The sequence below is a fragment of the Coniosporium apollinis genome (genome assembly GCF_000281105.1).
Source record: "Coniosporium apollinis CBS 100218 chromosome Unknown supercont1.58, whole genome shotgun sequence".
NCBI lineage: Eukaryota > Fungi > Ascomycota > Dothideomycetes > Coniosporium > Coniosporium apollinis.
Window position 1 is genome coordinate 121,305 of NW_006913320.1, and position 18,246 is coordinate 139,550.

Genomic DNA, 18,246 nt, shown 5'->3' on the forward strand with positions numbered 1-18,246 from the left:
TACTTCGGACTTCGGCTCTACAGCTCCATGGCAGAACCGCTAGCACACTGGGCAGGCACCTGGGCAGACACCTGGGCAGACAAAGTTTCCTCCATTCGGACTGCTAAACCTGTTCCTTCTCCGCCAGCCCAGCATCGTGATCTGCAACCCCGCATTCGATGCTCCCGCTACACGTGTAGCTTCCCCCCAACCTTCCAAGCTTGTTCGTTCAGATCGTGAGGCACCAATGCACCAATCCTTTCCGGCTTACTTTGCGGAGGTTACGTCCGCAACCTTGAACATGACGTTTAATCCTGTGGGTGAGTGCGGAGGACTTAAAGTTCAAGGCATTCCCTCGCCGTGGATGTTGGACGACGCTCTTTCGCGGCACCTCGCTAGGTATTGATTCAAAGGAATTCGCTATGTTGCCGACTTCACACACGATGAAGCCGTATGCGCTCCTGGCCTTCGCCGCCCTGTGGTGGCACGCCTTCGCTCTACCTCAAAGTGAGGCCGACTTGGTGTACTGTGGAGAGGCTCGCTATCTTCCGTCAAGGGTGAGTGGAGAGGCCTAAACGCTCAAGGACAAAGTCGGCTCATCATCCGTACAGTACACGTGCTACGAGGGGAACTTTCTGTGCCCCGTGATTAATGGAGTTCCTACACTCAAATGTGGCATGGACTGCTATCTGCCGGATATGTATTCGTGAGGACAACTCGGACCTTGGACTTGACCGCTGCTTAACTTGACCAAGGTGCTCGAACGACCGCCTCGTCTATCCTCCTGTGTCTGGAACTTCTCCGAGTCCGTCATCAACGCGGACCGCCTCCGCGTCGCCTACAGGTTCCACGGCTTGCCCAAGTCCCGCTACCCAGCTGCAACTGAGCGATCCTCCGTACGAGAACTACTTCTACTCGGACTGTCATGCCAGCAACCAAGTGGTCATTACCAGTCCTTTAGAGGATAGCAATCTGACCATAATCGGACCGCGGCTATTGGTACGTCACCTTTTACCGTGTACCATCTGCATGGACTAACGTAAATTCAGGTTGCATGGCCAGCAGGAAACAGCGGTGTCGTCGCCTTCTTCGAACCGCAAAACGGAGTGAACGGATCCTTGACGCTCAGCTTGGAAAACTCTACCGCAACTGGCGGAGCCCTAGCCCCTGTCTACAGTGCATCCTCAACTGCATCCGGCAACCCGCTGGTCGGAGTTCAGGGTTATATCCGGCTCAGTTCTCCGGCCGTTCTTGATGTAGCCATCCTCGGCAGTATACGGACAATTCGTGACTTCACTGAAGGGCCCAGTATCCTCATCCCACGGATTCAAGACGCAATAGAATTTAACGAGCTAGACGGAGGAGAGTTCTCGCTGAGCAGAAGATGGCTCGACAATGAGACAACGACATACCTAAACTTCGCTCCCTCGGCTGATGATGAGAATGCCAGTATAACGCTCAACAACCGAACACTCGAATTTGAAGCAGGCCTCTATTTATTCAGCGCCTCGTTCGACTACCCACAACTTGACCAGCTCAGTCCTGAAGAGGTTTTGAACCCGGCCTCACGGGATCTGATAGCCCAAAACCCGGACCAAGCTGCGTCACTGGCATTCTTGTCTTACACGACGAAGCTGCTAGCGGGAGCTTGGCGGTTTCTGACCTACTTTGGCCGCGACAGTATGATCTCAGCCCTCCTGCTCCAGCCTGTCCTGAGTGAGGGTGAAAACGGAGCCATGGAAGCAGTTATTTCCGCCGTGCTCGAACGTATCAATAGTACGGATGGTAGCGTTGCACATGAAGAGACTCTCGGGGACTACGCCACGTATCTGAATCTGCAGAACAACATTACCAGTACGGCTCCGATCTACGACTACAAGATGATCGACACGGACTTTTTCCTCCCTGTCCTGATGAAGACCTACTTCGTAGACACGGCCACCGGACAAGAGAGAACATCCGCCTTCTTCGAAACGACGGCAACGGTAGATCCAGCGAACGAAGGACTTTCATACGCGGATCTAGCCCTTATTAGTGCAGAGAAGATCGTGAACTCCTCCGCACCTTTCGCCTCAGCCGGTGGGCAGACGACTGAAAATCTGATCCGTCTAAAGGAGAGGGAAATCGTAGGCAATTGGCGAGACAGCACTTACGGCATAGGAGGCGGACGCATTCCATACGATGTCAACACTGCATTGGTACCTGCGGGACTCAGAGCCATTGCCGCACTGTCTGCAGCCGGTTTCTTCCCTGAGCATCCGGACTGGAACGAGACGGCGGCTCAGTACGCGCAGGTTTGGGAAGATGAGACGTTGCAATTCTTCCAGGTAAGCCTCCTACGTTGGAGCTGCCTTTCGGAATTTCACACCGCGTACCACAACCGCTGACAAAGTTGAAGGTCACCGTTGAACCGGCTGAAGCCCGCGATCTTGTGGAATCTTACGTCGAGGAATCAGGCTTCGCCGGTCCAGTCACCCAGAATATTACAGACACCGTGACCTTCTACGGCCTCGCACTTGAGGGCAACAACGACCAGCCCCTCGTGCGCGTCATGAACACAGACGATTGCTTCCGGCTCTTCATGCTGAATAGCACAAACCAGACGCAGCTAAGTGCGTTCTTAGATCAGGCAGCAAGACACGTCATGGACCCCTTCCCCATCGGACTCTCAACATCTATCGGACTCGTTGTCGCCAATCCTGCCTACGGAGGGGATCCTGTGTACGCAGCCAACTTCACGAACAACGCCTACCACGGCACCGTGGTTTGGGGCTGGCAACTAGCTATGATGGCCCGAGGGTTGGAGCTTCAACTAGACCGCTGCAATCCTGATACTGGCGATGTGCCGGACTACTGCGGAGACACCCCACTCTACGATAGGGTGAGAGCGGCGTACAACCACCTCTGGGATCTGCTCGAGCAGAACGAGGAAATCCTGAGCGGCGAGGTCTGGAGCTGGGTGTTCGAAAATGGAGACTATGTCTACACACCGTTGGGAGAGCTGCCGCCACCACCAGGGCAGAATCCGACGGAGAGTAACATCAGGCAGCTCTGGAGCTTGACGTTCTTGGCTGTTACGAGGAATGAGGGGCTGAGATAAATGGTTCGATACTAAAAGCGATCGCCGTTGGTGTATCGAGCCAAGATTGTAGATATATGACTCACGTAATTTACAGTGATTTATAGTCTTGTCTGCTTTTCAGTCCCTGCCGCGGAATAGCTCTATCATCTCCCTGGTGGTGTTGAGCTCTCTACATCACCGTTGAGACAAGTATGGATAAAAGCTCCATATCTCTGCAAGCGAAATATGCAATATCGTTGTCGCTCGTTCATGTGCTATGTGCTTGTACCCCACCACAGCAATATCGAAGTCTAGCCAAGGGGATAATCTGCAGCAACACCACTTCCCCTTGATGGTTACTCGGTATTGCAGTTTTGCATTATCATCGTCTCCCCAGACCCAAGAGCTTCGTACCAACTTTGCTAACTTTCAGCACATCTCGATACGTGAGACTGATCCTCGTCTCCCTCTCACTCTTCCCGTCTGCAAACCTGTCAGGCTCACCAAGAAGAGTCCAGTTGGCAACAGTCTCTTCGTTCAGATCTGTGTCCGTCTCCACCGAAGCGATTCCGTGCAGCAGCTCTGTGTATGCGGATCCAATCGTGATGAGCAAGGAGCGGGGTTCCTGTAGGATGCGCGAAAAAGGAGCGGATATGTTATCCCTGTCCTGGTCGCTGTGGTTGTCGGAGGGCGCATCCTGGCCGCCGTCTTCCTCCCTACCTGATGTCCCATTTGAGTCGCCAGCCCCTAGTTGCGCGTCTTTCCGCGTCCGCGCTTCCCGCTTCTTGTACAAGTCTAACACCGTAGCAGCACCAAGCGACACAGTCGCAACAACTTCCGCGTACGCCCCGCCGTCTTCATGCGGCATGATTCCCTCGCCGGCGCGGTACTCGTTCACTAGTACATGGTTGGGCGCCTGGTGAGGCGTCTCACTGAACACGCCGTATTCTTCGAGTCTCTTCACTACCGGGTTGAGCAGCCATGGCGGGAGCGGGGCGGCTAGTAGAGTGCTTGTGGCCGAGAGCGTGGAGGGGTGGGCTTGGAGGCGGCGGTGGTGGAGGGTGTGCCACCGGCTTGGAGGAATCTGCATTCGGCGTCAGCCTTGATAAGAGGTAGGAAACGATACTACGCAATACTGGGAGTCTATATAACATTGGGGTGGATTACCAGGTTACCTTTTCAAGGATAGCAGTCTCCTCTTCCGCGGTGATGAAGTTGGGGATGTAGTAGAACGATGGGGGCAGCGAAGCGACCCGATGAGGGGCCAACATGATGCTATGCCTGGGCAGAAACGTGAGAGTAGAGTGGTTTGCGTGGATGTGCTGAGCTGCGCGGTGGTTAGGTTCGCGTACAAGCCGGTGTTTAGGGCCTTCCCCAGATTTCCCTCAAGAGATCTGCCGGGAGCGACGGGATCTCCCGCTGTCGTCGTTCTTGGCCAGCATGCATCCGCACCTCGTTCCCACAGCACTCGAGTTCGCCCAGCGTAACACCTTTCCTCTGCTATCTCATGGCGCCTAAGGGCAAGGAGGCCGCCAAAGGCGGCAAGGGCAAGGCGAAAGATACTACTGGAGAGAAGTCCGACAAGCCCGCCGGCAAGCTCAAACCAGCGACCAGCATCAACGTCAGGCACATCCTATGCGAGAAGCTTTCAAAGAAAGAGGAGGCGCTCACGAAGCTGAAAGGAGGCGCGAAGTTCGATGAGGTAGCGCGAGAGTTCTCTGAGGATAAGGCGAGGCAGGGTTAGTTTATGAAACATCCTTACGCGCCACCATCGGGCTCTCTTGCTGGCTCCACGGTGAGATTGCATAGTCCCGCTAACAGACTGTGTCTTGCACAGGTGGTTCTTTAGGCTGGAAGACGCGCGGAAGCCTCCTGGCGGAGTTCGAGAAAGTGGCATATGACCTTGAGCCCAGTACCACAGCGAATCCAAAATACGGCGAGGTCAAAACAGGCGAGGGTTATCATATAATCATGGTCGAAGGGCGCAAATGAACGTATAGCACATATCACAGCGACAGCAGCACTGGCTCTTTAGGCATCCATTGGAACAGCATTACATGGGCAGGCTGACCTGGGAGGTATGGTCAAGAGATGAATTAAGTCCCACGTATGTGTGGATGAGACATTCCTTGCAACGCCCCGGCGGTCATACTAATCGCAAAAGCCTGACATCTCGACGTCCCGTTGATCCGAATCTACCCTTTGCTGGCCTAGATATCGCACAGTCATGCGCAAGAGCTATCTACGCTGGATCCGGCGAACATCGTTGACGTAGAACTAGTTGTCGGAGAGGAGACAACGATGGTAGAAGCGGAGCAATATCCGCACACCTCATACATACGCAGAACCTTATACGTTCCGCATTATGTTTGGTTTGAAGTTTGAAATATCGTGATGCTCAGATTATTGTTGGTTGCTTCTGCATCCAGCGCTAGGGGGCAGATCTCATCGCCCCAATTCCACCTGTAGTTCCCCTGACTCTTGGTTCTCCACACCAGTCATGCCACCGCTTACAGCCGACCACGCTCCCTTCAGGTACAGCTCGTCCAGCATCTTTCCCGCAGTGTTGTCGTCCACCTTCAGCTCCAGCCAGTGCTGGTCTGTGTGTCGTTCGTCAAATATCCATGTGTTGGATCCGTTGGGAAAAGCGTGATTGTAACCGTAGGAGTTGGCGTACCGAAACAAATTGCCGAGTCCTGCACTTCATTAGATGCGTGCGTTGGACATGACACTAGTGAGGACAACTGCTGGGCGATATGGCATTTACCTTGTATGGCATACAGCATAGTAAGCGGATCCCAGGACATGCGGGAAGCATTATGTCCACCATACCACTCATACGCCTTCCGCACGGGGTCATTTGCAGGCCCCTTCACAGTCAATTCCGCACCAGACATTACACCTTTGCCCATTTCGAGCCCGGAGAATGTGACCTTGCCAGGCCAGTTATTGACCACATGTGCGGTGTGCACTGGGTTGTCTCCCCAGAAGTTGAACTCGTATCCGGAAGGATACTCGCCGCCCATGATCACGAGCTCCGCCACTTTGGCCTTGATGAGCTCAGGACCCGGAAGCGGGGAGATGTTGTCTGCAGTTGAATTGAGGAGAGTAGAGAGCTGTTGGATGGGGACCGCATATCAGTTGAACCTTAGTGCAGACTCTGAAGGTAGTGCTTAAATTGCATCGCGCCAAAGGATGCAGCGAGAAAGTAACAGAAGTTAAAGTGTCCACACACATTTTCGAGAAAGCCTATCGAAGCTATCTTGACAGCTCCGTCCTCCTCGGCCGCCAGCAGCTCCCGGTACAGCTCGACTGGTTCACTTACCTCCTCCACCGCATCCCACCGTAGAGAACCCCCTTGCCAATGGTAGGCGACTTTGCTCGCATATTCACCGAGCGCGAAGCCCTGCGAGTCAAAGAAATGATCGTTGTTGATAGGGCGCCGAAGGCCGATAGGTACTTCCCCGTGACCGTAGTGACCTAGAATAGCGGAGACTGCGAGGGCGGAGTAGCTGGACGGTACATTGACTTGAACGGCAAGAAGAGAAGTGTGAGGCGAAGTGCATGCGAGAAGAAGCGCGCCGGCGTCACTGAAGCGGTGAGATACGTCTTGGATATGTCTTGGCAGGAGCATGCGGAAGGGCTTACTCTACATCGCTGAAGATATCGGTGTCTACGATCAATCGCTTTGCAACGCTCGTGGATGCGGAGCGAGCAAGGCAGAATACTACGGATATCAGGTATAGAAGGAAAGGAACCATCGCATTCTGTATTTTGCGAGTAGAGATATGTATTTACTCTCACGGCGCGGTCGGCGGTCGGTCTTTCCGCAGCCAAGCCGTACCACCAGCCGCAGCACTAGCCGTAACCCCAGCTCCGCGGTCGTAGGAATGCTTTTGCTTTACTCGAGTATCTCATGCCGTGTTCCCCCGCCTCTTATTCACAGAATGATAATTTTTGCAGCAGCGATGGAATCGGCAGCAATTCTGGAGGATCTTGCTGAGTAGGTCGCTGCTACTGCAAAGACCGTTAGCAGTTTTCTTACACTAAACGGTTTCCCGCAACCCTCCTCTGCGAAAGATGCGGCCCTTGAATTCCAATTAGCACCGGAAGATATACTCGAGGTATGGAGTCTGTTGCTAATCTAGGTCGGTGCTAGTATCACGATCTCTCTAGCCTACGGTGGATATATTATTTTAATATCGCTGAGGCCGTTCCTCTAGACCACAAGGTGGTCTTTATAGAAGTTACTACTATAGCTAGTATAGATAAACGCTAACTCTATTATATTCTATACTATATAGTAACTAATAATCTCTTCTGTAAACTATATATAGACTTTATTACCTATACTATAGAGTTATATCTACTTGTTTATAATAGAGAACTTCGAGATTAGATTAAATATACCTTAGAGAAATTATTTTCTATATTAACTAAGTTAGTTAAGATAACTAAGAAGTATAGAGTATTAGAAGAAAAGAATAAAATAGTATATAAAATATTGCTTTTAACACTCTATTTTCTATATCTAAGTATCTATAAACTATAAAAATCGCATAGAATAATTTATAGAAACTATAGATAAAATAACCGCTAATAAAGGCTATAATATCTATTATCTTATAAATAGATTACTCTAGAAATGAACTAGACATAGTATAGTAATTAATATATATTTAGTTATTTAGCTTTAGTTTTAATATTAAATAAGCTAATTTAAGGGATTTAAATAAGTTAGAGACTCTATATATTAGTGTTTTATTTTATAGCACGACTAGTTCTAAGCTATATATAGCTAAATCTAATCTATTAGATCTAGCTCTAAATACTTAACTTACTTAAGTTTCTTATACTTATTAAAGTACCTAGAATACTTAAAATACTTAGAATACTTATAGCTTCTAAGTTACTTAGTAAATAGCTTAGTTCTAAAAGTTTAGGATATTTAGTTTCTTACTTAATTTTTATCCTCTAGCTAGTAGAAATAGAATATCTATATTTTCAAAAATCAAGTAATTCAAATATATTTTTTATTAAAAGTTCTATAGATATATATTAGATTTAGCTCTATATATAGTAGTAGCTAATAGCTAGATAGACTTAGAGCTAGATAGAGCTAAATAGATAGAGCCTAGACTTAGAGCTTTATATAACTTAGTAGCTTAATAGCTTAGTAGCTTAGATAGCTTAGATAGTTTAGTAGCTTAGTAGCTCTAAGTTTTCTAAGTATTCTAATAAGCCTAATAAGCTTAAGAAGCTTAAATAAACTAAATATATAAGCTTTCTTATAAGTAGTTTATAAGATAGATATAGGCTTAGTATCTCTAAGATTTTAGAAGTAATAAAATAAAACACTAATATAATTAACTATAGGCTTATTTATTATATAGAGAGCCTAATAAGCGTTACTTAATATTATTAATCTAGTATTATATCTATTCTACTATGCTATATTTCGGATAGACAGGTGCTTTATAGTCTTTTTTACCTTCTTCTCTATCTTTTTAAAATAAATATAGTAAAGACTCTTAGCTTTATATATAAAGTAAGCTTAGAACTAAACTTTAAAGTAATTACTTATCTTTATACGCTTAATATCTAGATAATAAGTCTCTTTAATAAGATACTATATATAATAGTAGCTAGAGATAAAGCTAATCTTATCTAGTGTTTTATCTATAAATATTATAGTTATTTAATTAAATGCTAGCCGAGTAGAGATAGAATTAGAGTTATAGAGAAGCGTCTATTAAATATTAAATCTCTTTTATCTTAGAAGAGAGATAGAATTTCTATTTACTAGCTCTTTTAGTATAATTGCTATTTTAAAGAGTATTCTATAAGATAGTTTAAGAGTTTTAGAGTATACCAGTATACTCCTAGATCTAGACTTAGATTAAGATGTATATAGGCATATATTAGTGCTTTCTATCCTTTACTATAGCCTTAACTAGCTATTATTCTTAGTTTTTATCTAAGAGCTTAGAATGATCTTAACTAATAGTATTAGTTTAGTAGTTATAATTGTTCTAGATTAGTAGACTAGCTACTTCTATATGTTTTTCGGCTCTTGCAACTATCTAGTAGATAATTCTATTAGATAGATCTGTGTCTTTAGCTAGCTACTGTTGTATAATACTATAATAAACTGCTTCAAGGAGAAATATATAAAGAATAGAAGAGTACTCGCAACGAGGCATTTATATAATATAAGAAGCATACTGTTTAGACTTTTGGGCTTTACAGACAGAGAATTGAGGCTTTTAAGGCACCTATAACAAATATAGGCTTTAGTAAACGATTTAAACAAACTGGTAGAGATAGTGGTTGATAGGAGGGAGCTCTGGTGGTGACGGTGGTGCCAAGCGGCACCCCTTATTCAGTAAAAACCCCCTCCTTCGTACAGAGAGAACTAAGAGCAGTAGAACCGAGGAAACCGCGGCAGAGCGCGCTTAGACAGGTGAGCTATCTACAGAAGTGCCTAACACCGGCGCAAGGCCTGCCCGGCAGCCCACCCTCCGGCAATAACTACCGCTTAGAGTACGAATGAGCTTCAATTTCTTAGAGTATACTACAGATAATACATGAACTATCCCGTACGTAAGCCAATGTGTTCACCATGCAAAGGTTTCAGGTACATGCGTTGGTGGATTGGGTCTCAGATTGTGGCGCAGGTATGGGGGCTGATCGTCTGTGAGCAATTGAATCCGTCTCGATGCATACGTGATTTGAAGAGAATTAAGGTAAGCTTACTACCAGTACTCCTGCACCGGGCTCAGCCTGAGCTGGCGCCGAAGGTTCATGGCGCTTTAGGAACGACCACCTCATCGCAATACTACGAAATGCGAGTCCGGCCGCTGTTAGATTAGCAGGATCGTTCGACTCGTTATTCCTATCGATGCGTAAGGAAAGAATCCTGAACTCGACGGTGCCATTCTCGAAAGCAACAAAGAATTCGTCTTTCTCGTATGGGTTTATATTGCGAAGCCGTACTATCCTCCCAGCGACGATGCAACGAGGTAGCATACATTCAGATGAAGGCAGCGACCCCGCCACGAGCAGTTCTTAGCATTCTAGGCTGATACCGAGGATCCTATATTCAGTACCATTAGCGGACGTCACTTTTCGCCTGTTGGGCGGATAAGGCAGTCAAAGATCTGCCGCTAAAATCATACTCGGGCGGCGAAGCTAAACTTATGCCAAGAAAGTAGGCGCCTTCCAGGCGTTGAAGATCATCGAAGTCTTGGAGATCGCCGAAAGGCTTTTTGACCCCACGACTTGTCCCATGACCAGTATGCGTATCTTAATACGAACTTCGCCGTGTGTGTCTCAAACAGGCACAGCGTTTCCTTAAGGTCTTAAATACCTGTTTTTGTCTCTATGTTACCAATTTAGAAGTGATATTTAAACGCTCTGGGTGTCCTTTAAACCTTCTCATAAGTGAATCTAAAATTCGAATCGTGCGCCAAGATGAAGCTTCTCATCTATTTGTTTGCACTTCTCACCGCTGTCATCGCATCACCAGCTAAGCCAGAGGATCGAGCGCCTCGGGTCTACCAGCTCGTCGTTCACGCTCCGGGCTGTCTTGTGCACGGCAAATCCATCCAGCGCATGGTGCAGCCCTCCGGAGTTCATACTACATTTGTGCTGGGTTACTTTCCCGATCAAGGCTCATTCGTTGATACCTACAACTTCACTGCCCCGCCCAGCCCCGTCAGGGCAGCCCCAGGGCATGCGCGGAATCGCCTCCTCAAATTCTACCCAAACACCGGATGTGACTTCTATGCAAATTTAATCGGCAATGGGACCCACTTTATGGTGTACGATACATGTGACCCTCCGGACAGTTTCCTCACGACATCAACACAGAAGTGGGAAGAGTGGAAACTACTACGAAAGAGACGTATCACCAAAGTGGTCTTCGGGACCCTCGACGACATGGGCGGATGGCACTTGTGCCGCATAGGCAGCTGGTGGCCGGAGGATCATGCGAATCTAGTGTGGATCAAAGATCGTAAGTAGTACTACCTGCCTATCCTTCAGGGTAAGAAACAAATCAGGAGCTGACGCTTGTCTAGCCAAGCGGGACAACAAGCCAACTGGCTGGGATCGTTGCCGCGCAGTCGATTTGCTCGCCGTCGAGACCAATGTCTGAGAGAAACTTAGGAACTAGTCGCGAAACTCTGTGGAATCGTATCGTTGTCGGGATCCGTGGCTGAGATTGGAAAAAACAAAATTCATTGAAAAAACTGCTTAGTTGTACTATGTGATTCTTTCGCCGGCGTGATAGCGTTTAACCCGGGTTCTTTCCCGAGTTAGTTCGCTAATAGGTTATGCAGTCAGAGTATATACTTTATTCCGTCTTTCGTGCCATTGCGCCCATGCTGTGTATATATCTAGAGCTAAGCACTTATTCGCCCTCTCTACTATATCTTTCTAGTGCACTAGCTACGGGTCTCTATAGTTATTTAGAGGAAGTGCGCTTAGCAGAATATTTATATTAATCTTCTAGTATTATTCGAATATAGGCCTACTTTAATTAGTTTATCTCTAAAGGTAATAAGATATATTCTCGCTCTAAATTACTGCGAAGCAGCTTTTATAGTTCTAGTTTAGATATTTATATAAAGAATCCTAGTAGCTAGTCTTATAGAAGGAATATTAGAGGTAATAGTATCTAGTAATAAGGAAATAGAGATATATAAGAGATAGTAAGCTATTAGAATAGAGCTATAAGTTTATTATAGTTTATATAATAGATAGATCTTAGAACTCGCTTATAATAGCAAGCTATATATACGCTTTAAGATATTATAAGAGGGTATAGATAGTAAGCACTAGTTTAGATTATATAATTACAAAAAAAGACTACAGGCGGGTAATAGCGAGAATAATAGATACTATTTGTTAAAGGAGGACTATAGGTAAGAAACAATTAGTTTAAGTAAGAACAATCTATTATTCTATCTACTAAATTGTATAAGGGCTGCTATTATACTAGTATATTATTCTAAAGCGCTTTTAGTAAAGGAAAGGAAGAGCTTTTAAAGCTAAGCTAGATTATATACTATGTAAGCTAACTACTAGCTGCTCTACTATAGTATTTATAGAAATAGAATAAGTAGTTTTTTAGCTATTAGAATAGTATAGTAGACTTATAAGAAATATATAAGGTAATATTATAGATAGAGTGATAAGTAATTAGATTAATAGTATATATATCGCCTTACTTAATATTTAGTTTAAGTTAGCTTCTTATAAATATATGCTAGGCTTCTATAATCTAGTTTAAAACAAACCCTTAATTATTTTCTAGAAGTAGATATAATACTAATCTAAGTAGTATCTTTTATATTTAAAGATAAGGCGATTAACTCCCTAATATAGTTAATCTAATCGTGTTCTATTATAGAGAAAGAAATATATAAAGAGATAATAGATAGGGCTATAGAGTTTATCGAGATATATTATAAATAGAAGTATACTATAATATATAAAGACACGAAGATGTAAAGGTATAATAATATAAAGACGCACTAATATAAAGATACAAAGACGCTTGAAGGCTTTCTAATACAGCTAGAGTACTTGGAAGCTATTAATATAATTCGCCTCTATTAATTAGCGACTAAATATAGAGGGCATGTAATAGAAATAGACTTAGGTAACTCCTTGCTAGACTTAGTTATACTATACGTTTAAATTGTAATTTAGTGGAGATTTAGTAAGGTTATAGGCTAGTACGAATATAGTAGTGCTAAGGCTTTTTTGGGTATAGCTACGGGAAAGAGCGTAGTAGAAACGAGCCGCGAACAGTAGAGGCTAAACTAAGAAGCGGAATGCGCGTACTATGCAGTAGAAACGGGCGCGATATCTTGTTCTAGGAGAAAGGCTACCAATTGTCTGCCCTATTAAGCAATGATTTGAGATACCTTAGTAGATAGCTTTCCCACGACGAGCAGCAAATCTACGTCTCTAATATTGCGCCGTGTCCAGCACACCATTCAACCGCCTCCGGAGACTCGACTTTTCCAATAACTTCAACACCAGCAAAGTCTTTCGCGTGCAGACTTGCGCCTTTGCTTAGAAGATATTCCGCAATGCCCCAGTCGTTTTCCAGTATCCTCCGCATAAGTGGTGTGTTTCCATTAAGGTCTTGAGCCTCACTATCCGCGCCGAAGAAGAGCAGCACATCAATGCAGGCTTTAGTTCGTGCTGCTATGGCAGATTCGTTTTCCGTATCGACAGCTGCGACATCGTCGGGTAGATATACCTCGTAACCGATGATCTTGTTTCTAGGGGGATCGTAAGATATAGTTAACGACGTTGTATCTGCGAGATGTAATGCGGTATCTTGATCGCCATTTTGGCCAGCTTTCAGGTTTGGATCTGCCCCATGCGTAAGCAACAGCGCAGCCAGCACCGGCTCGCGGTGAGCCACTGCCACGTGTAACGGTGGCGTGTGGTTGTAGGAGTTAGGATCCGCCCCCATGTCGAGGAGTGCAAATACTGAATCATAGTTTGAGACAGATATGCAGACTTCTAAAGGAGATCCACATTGATCGATCTGATCCACGCTTATCTGGTATCGTCCATTCAGCAGGTCTTGGACAGCTGCGCCGGACTCGCCCGGTCTGCGACATCCGTCGTGGATATTTTCAACAATGCTAACGATGGAAGCCAGGAGAACCCTGTTTCCTTTCGCAATTGATTGTTCTGGAGACTCTCGTGAGCCTGATATCGCAACCTCTGTGAAGATATCTTGGTCTGCAAGCGGCATTGGGTCGGCACCGAGGGACAAGAGAAGCCGCAAACACTCAATGCTCCCTGTCATCGCAGCCAGCTCTATTGGTGTTAGACCGATATCCGACTTGATATCCGGCGAAAGGTGATATTCTTGTACCAGCTCTGAAGAAGTCGATCAGTCTCAGTTATCGATAGATGATTTGCTCTCTAGTACAGCAATCAGAGCAAGGTTAAGGGCTGGCATATGATACTCACTTCTCACAATGTGCTCCTGGCAATAATCCACAGCAACATGGAGCAAGGTGAAACCGTCTTTCCTGCGAAGCAATAACGTAGGCTCTAAGTCTAGCGCTGTAGTTAAGCCTAACATATTCCCGTCAACAGCCCAGCAGAAGACGGGATCCTGGGCAGCGCCGTCGAATTCGCCACGCAGGATTTCCCATTCTGTCATGTGTGACTTGATGAATGAATGGAGAAGGCAAATCTCAATGAAGTCGTCAGATACAGCGTCTAGCGCAGCACGGAATTGAATCATCCGCTCGTGTTCCTTGAGCTTCTGTTCTTCGTCCGCAATTGGCCTTTTCAGGAAACCGATCGTACCGAGTGCGGCTTTGAGCCATGTGACCTTTTGCTCAGCAGTAATTGATGAGTCGAAGCCATTGAGCAGGCCGTATGTCAAGCTCTTGATTTGACCAACATCAGATCCGTAGTTCGCCGCTTCAAGCTCTAGTGCTTTCGCCTTTGCCAAGTTCTTTTCACCGCCGAAGCCAGTACGGAAGCAGGAAGCTAATACCAGAAGCAAGTCCAGATTTTCCGCGTTTGATGGATCAATGAGGTCGCAGTCCCTTTGCCATTGCTGTCGGAGGTATTGCTGCAATTGTAGGGGAAGATGCATGAGACTATATGCATCGTACTATTGCTTGAAATAAGTTCTTGGCTTCCATAAAGATCATTAATACTGTCGGTACTGACTCACCTTGGACACTGATCTACTCTTCAAGGCTTCACTCATTCCAGGGACCTGGCTAGGACGAGTGAATGCGATCCCAGTACTGTCGTCGACACGACTCTTATCGACAGCCTAGGTTGGCGTTAACGTCGTCAGGTTGCAGAAGGGCAAGCATGTTTGCATTACTTTAGAGCCACCTACTGGCCGTAGTTCACACATATCTGTGCGGCTACAGAAAGTTATTATCGACAACTTTCATACCTGTATCATTTAGTCGTTCTTGCCTATCGGGTATTTTGAGAACTCGGTGCATCTCCCCAAGTGAGATGTTGCGAGAATCGGGCTGCATCTTCAACATCTCTACCATAGCTTTCCAAATTTGGAACCAGAGCATCTCCCATGACGTGGCTTCAATCATGGTTTTTGCCTGCGCAGGGCTCTGCAGCTGCGAAGATGTCAGCATGACATAAGTCAATAAGGCTAGATCTGCGGACCTCGACAAGGCCAGGAGCTTTCGCAAGAATATTTTCTTCCAGCTGTGCCAACGGGTCTCGGTGAAGCTTCCACTCTGATACTTCGCCCTCAGTGGCGGCATCTTCACGACCATATGGCATGTCTTTGAACAGACAGAACCACATGACTAATCCGAAAGAGTAGATGTCGCGAGTCAATGTCTTCGCGAAATGCCTAATATTCGAAGGAGCTTCGGACATACATTCCTGCTCCCGAGCATTAGCTCTTCAACGGCGTTATGTCGAAGCTATGTGCCACTCACCGGAGCATTCCAATAGTAAGTTCCTCCGATTTGATCCCTGTTCTCCACAAAAGGACTGCAGAAACCAAAATCCGAAAGCTTTGCCACCAGCCGCTTCGGAGCTGGAAATAGTAGTATGTTATCCGGTTTCAGATCTCCATGGACGATCTTAGTAGTGTGAAGCATCGTGATTGCCTCCGCAGCATCCGTAAGTAAGTCAAAGATTAGCCGTTCTTCAGTCAAGTCCTGTCCAGAATGAGATACGAATTCCTTTAATGTCGGAGTCGTCTGATCGGCGAGCTCTACGATCATTGAAGGACGGTGGCTGCTGATCCCATCGTCGCCGTTTACATGTTCCCAGCACACGCCATACAGGTCAACGAAGTTCGGATGCGCTTTGAACCATGGGTGATTCATCACTCGAAGCTCCAGAAACAGGGACTTGAGCAATCCTCGAAATTCCTCTTCATGGACTTCGAGCATCGATTTGCCCAACGGAATGCCAAGATTGATTTTCTTCACGGCAACCACCCTGTCTTTGGACTTCCATCGGCATTTGAAGACAGTCATAGTTGTTCCATGACCAACGGCCTCTCCTCCATTGAGATCTTCGAAGTCTTCCGAGTTGCAGACTGCAAGATCAGTCTCTTGTAATTGTCGAGCGAAAGTAACAAGATCATCGACGACCGGACCACCTATATCTTGGGTGATCTGTGTAAGCGTAGAGTCGACATAATCGCCGATGAGGCTAAACCCCGGACTTAGAAGTGAAGAGGGTAGACTCTCGTCGCTGTGAAAGATAGCCATGCTTCGAGGGATTGTTCCTTCGAGGGGAACAAAGATGGTTCTGTGACATTGCTTCCATGACTAAGATGAGGGGCATCGTCGGCTAGCTGAGCCCTCCGATACTATCGTTTCGGAAATATCTAAAACTCGCCTAGCGGCCTGTCATTAGTAGACATGGAACCTTACTCTACTTTACTAGAAGGCGATACCCACTTATAACACCACGCTATAGTTATCTTTAAGCTTATTTTTAAGGCTATTCGATGTCTCGCCTATCTAATAGAGTTATTAATTATATACTATAATATCTCGACGCGAAGAAGCAGGTTAATAAGATAATTAAGCGTTTTAAGGTATCTAGAGTTACTATCTTTAGAATCCAACTTAGCTATAATATACTTAGTACTCTATATCTATCTAAGTCTATTAAATTACGTTATTCGAAGGCACTAGTCCTTACTAAAGAACTAGTAATAGATAATATTATCTAGTGTTAAGTTTCTACTAGCTAACTATATTATAGAAGCTATTTAACTACCTTAAAATTACTCTACTACCTACTTTAATAAGCTTTAGAGCTTTATATACAAAGGATTTAGCGTTTATATATTAATAAACATAATATAGAGAATGTTTACCTCCTATAAATAGTTAAGAAAGACTATATAACGTTAGGTTATAGAGAGATATTGTAATTTCTAGCTTATATAGAAGGGTAGATAGACTAATTAGGGTCTATATAAGCTTATATTTATTAATAAATCGGATGCAAATAAGTATATAAGTGATAGAAAATATAGTTAATTACTTTATAGCTACTCTACTACTATATTAATACTATACTAGCACTCTAAGCAATAGAGTATACTACTAGCACTTACTATTAATAGTTATTTAAGCGATTCTTTAATTATTTAAGGCTCTATAACTATAGAGATATTTGCTACTTAGCTAGAATACTTTATTCTACCTCTCTATAAGCTATAGCTAGGTAGATACTTAGTGCTAGTAATAAAAAATACTTTAACTTATTAATTAAAATGTAGAAAAGAGCTTTATAGTATAACTAATATAGATCTTATTTTTCTACTACTATAATTACTAGATTTCAGTTCTATTAAAATGATATTTAGTAATTTAAAGGCTTAGATAAAGAGAAACTATAAGCTAGTAGAGAGCTTTAAAGACTTTAGTAGATTCTTTATACTATACTATTTAGTAGATAGGTTATTGCAACACTTAAGCTTATTTTAGAAAGGTATAATATTAAGTAAAAGAGTAGTAGATTAGTAGAAATAATATATATAGCTATAATTTATACTTCTTCTTCTAAGTTCTTACTTCTTTTTATATTCTAAGTAATATACTAGATCTAAAGTCTAAGATAGTTTACTTCTTATTATATATCTTTATTATACTATTAAATTATACTCCTCTAATATAAATCTATTATATATAGTATCTAGAAGCTTACACTTTAAGCTAAAAGCTATCTTCTAGTTTAGATATTTAAAGAATTACTTTAGAATCTCACTTAATTAGTATTAGAGTTAAAAGAACTTAAACGCAACTGTTACTACTATAGATATAAGAAGAAGAGAGAGGAGAAAGATATCTAAGGTAGCTACTACTAATACTATAGTAAAAGTAGCGGATAATAGACTAGTAGATAGAGTAATTACTACTTATGTAGTTTCCTTTTATCTCTTCTCTTTCTTCTTCACTTAACACTATATTAGGCGTACTTAAACTCCTTTAGAAGACTAATTTATAGTAGATTTACTTATATTAAGCTCTCTACTCTATCTATAAAGTATATCGCTATTAACTAGATAGTAATTTAATATCTAATCGAAGCTATTAATCTAGTAGGCCTTAATATAGTTTAAATAGTACTTATTTATATACTTCTATTAATTAGAAGCCTCTATTATCTAGTTCCTAGTATACTACTTAATCTATCTTAAA

At 44.3% G+C, this 18,246-nt stretch overlaps 6 protein-coding genes across 6 annotated transcripts; 3 read left to right on the forward strand and 3 right to left on the reverse strand.

Moving 5' to 3' along the window:
- Positions 1 to 422: 422 nt before the first annotated feature.
- W97_08601 (uncharacterized protein) lies at positions 423 to 3,079 on the forward strand (the record flags this gene model as incomplete). Its single annotated transcript, XM_007786468.1, has 5 exons — positions 423 to 536; positions 591 to 679; positions 735 to 978; positions 1,029 to 2,306; positions 2,372 to 3,079. The coding sequence occupies 5 exons, from the start codon at positions 423 to 425 to the stop codon at positions 3,077 to 3,079; spliced, it is 2,433 nt and encodes an 810-aa protein (XP_007784658.1).
- Positions 3,080 to 3,422: 343 nt separating this feature from the next.
- On the reverse strand, positions 3,423 to 4,311 carry W97_08602 (uncharacterized protein; the record flags this gene model as incomplete). Its single annotated transcript, XM_007786469.1, has 3 exons — positions 3,423 to 3,714; positions 3,832 to 4,124; positions 4,216 to 4,311. The coding sequence occupies 3 exons, from the start codon at positions 4,309 to 4,311 to the stop codon at positions 3,423 to 3,425; spliced, it is 681 nt and encodes a 226-aa protein (XP_007784659.1).
- A 236-nt stretch (positions 4,312 to 4,547) lies between these two features.
- Positions 4,548 to 5,032, forward strand: W97_08603 (peptidyl-prolyl cis-trans isomerase pin4; the record flags this gene model as incomplete). The annotated part of the gene is made up of 2 exons (XM_007786470.1): positions 4,548 to 4,779; positions 4,878 to 5,032. The coding sequence occupies 2 exons, from the start codon at positions 4,548 to 4,550 to the stop codon at positions 5,030 to 5,032; spliced, it is 387 nt and encodes a 128-aa protein (XP_007784660.1).
- A 453-nt stretch (positions 5,033 to 5,485) lies between these two features.
- Positions 5,486 to 6,674, reverse strand: W97_08604 (uncharacterized protein; the record flags this gene model as incomplete). Its single annotated transcript, XM_007786471.1, has 3 exons — positions 5,486 to 5,736; positions 5,808 to 6,156; positions 6,276 to 6,674. The coding sequence occupies 3 exons, from the start codon at positions 6,672 to 6,674 to the stop codon at positions 5,486 to 5,488; spliced, it is 999 nt and encodes a 332-aa protein (XP_007784661.1).
- A 3,839-nt stretch (positions 6,675 to 10,513) lies between these two features.
- On the forward strand, positions 10,514 to 11,198 carry W97_08605 (uncharacterized protein; the record flags this gene model as incomplete). The annotated part of the gene is made up of 2 exons (XM_007786472.1): positions 10,514 to 11,057; positions 11,122 to 11,198. The coding sequence occupies 2 exons, from the start codon at positions 10,514 to 10,516 to the stop codon at positions 11,196 to 11,198; spliced, it is 621 nt and encodes a 206-aa protein (XP_007784662.1).
- A 1,812-nt stretch (positions 11,199 to 13,010) lies between these two features.
- Positions 13,011 to 16,299, reverse strand: W97_08606 (serine/threonine protein kinase; the record flags this gene model as incomplete). The annotated part of the gene is made up of 7 exons (XM_007786473.1): positions 13,011 to 13,951; positions 14,045 to 14,702; positions 14,766 to 14,870; positions 14,925 to 14,935; positions 15,000 to 15,183; positions 15,233 to 15,457; positions 15,514 to 16,299. 7 exons carry the CDS (start codon positions 16,297 to 16,299, stop codon positions 13,011 to 13,013), a joined length of 2,910 nt encoding a protein of 969 aa, XP_007784663.1.
- Between the last annotated feature and the right edge of the window lie 1,947 nt (positions 16,300 to 18,246).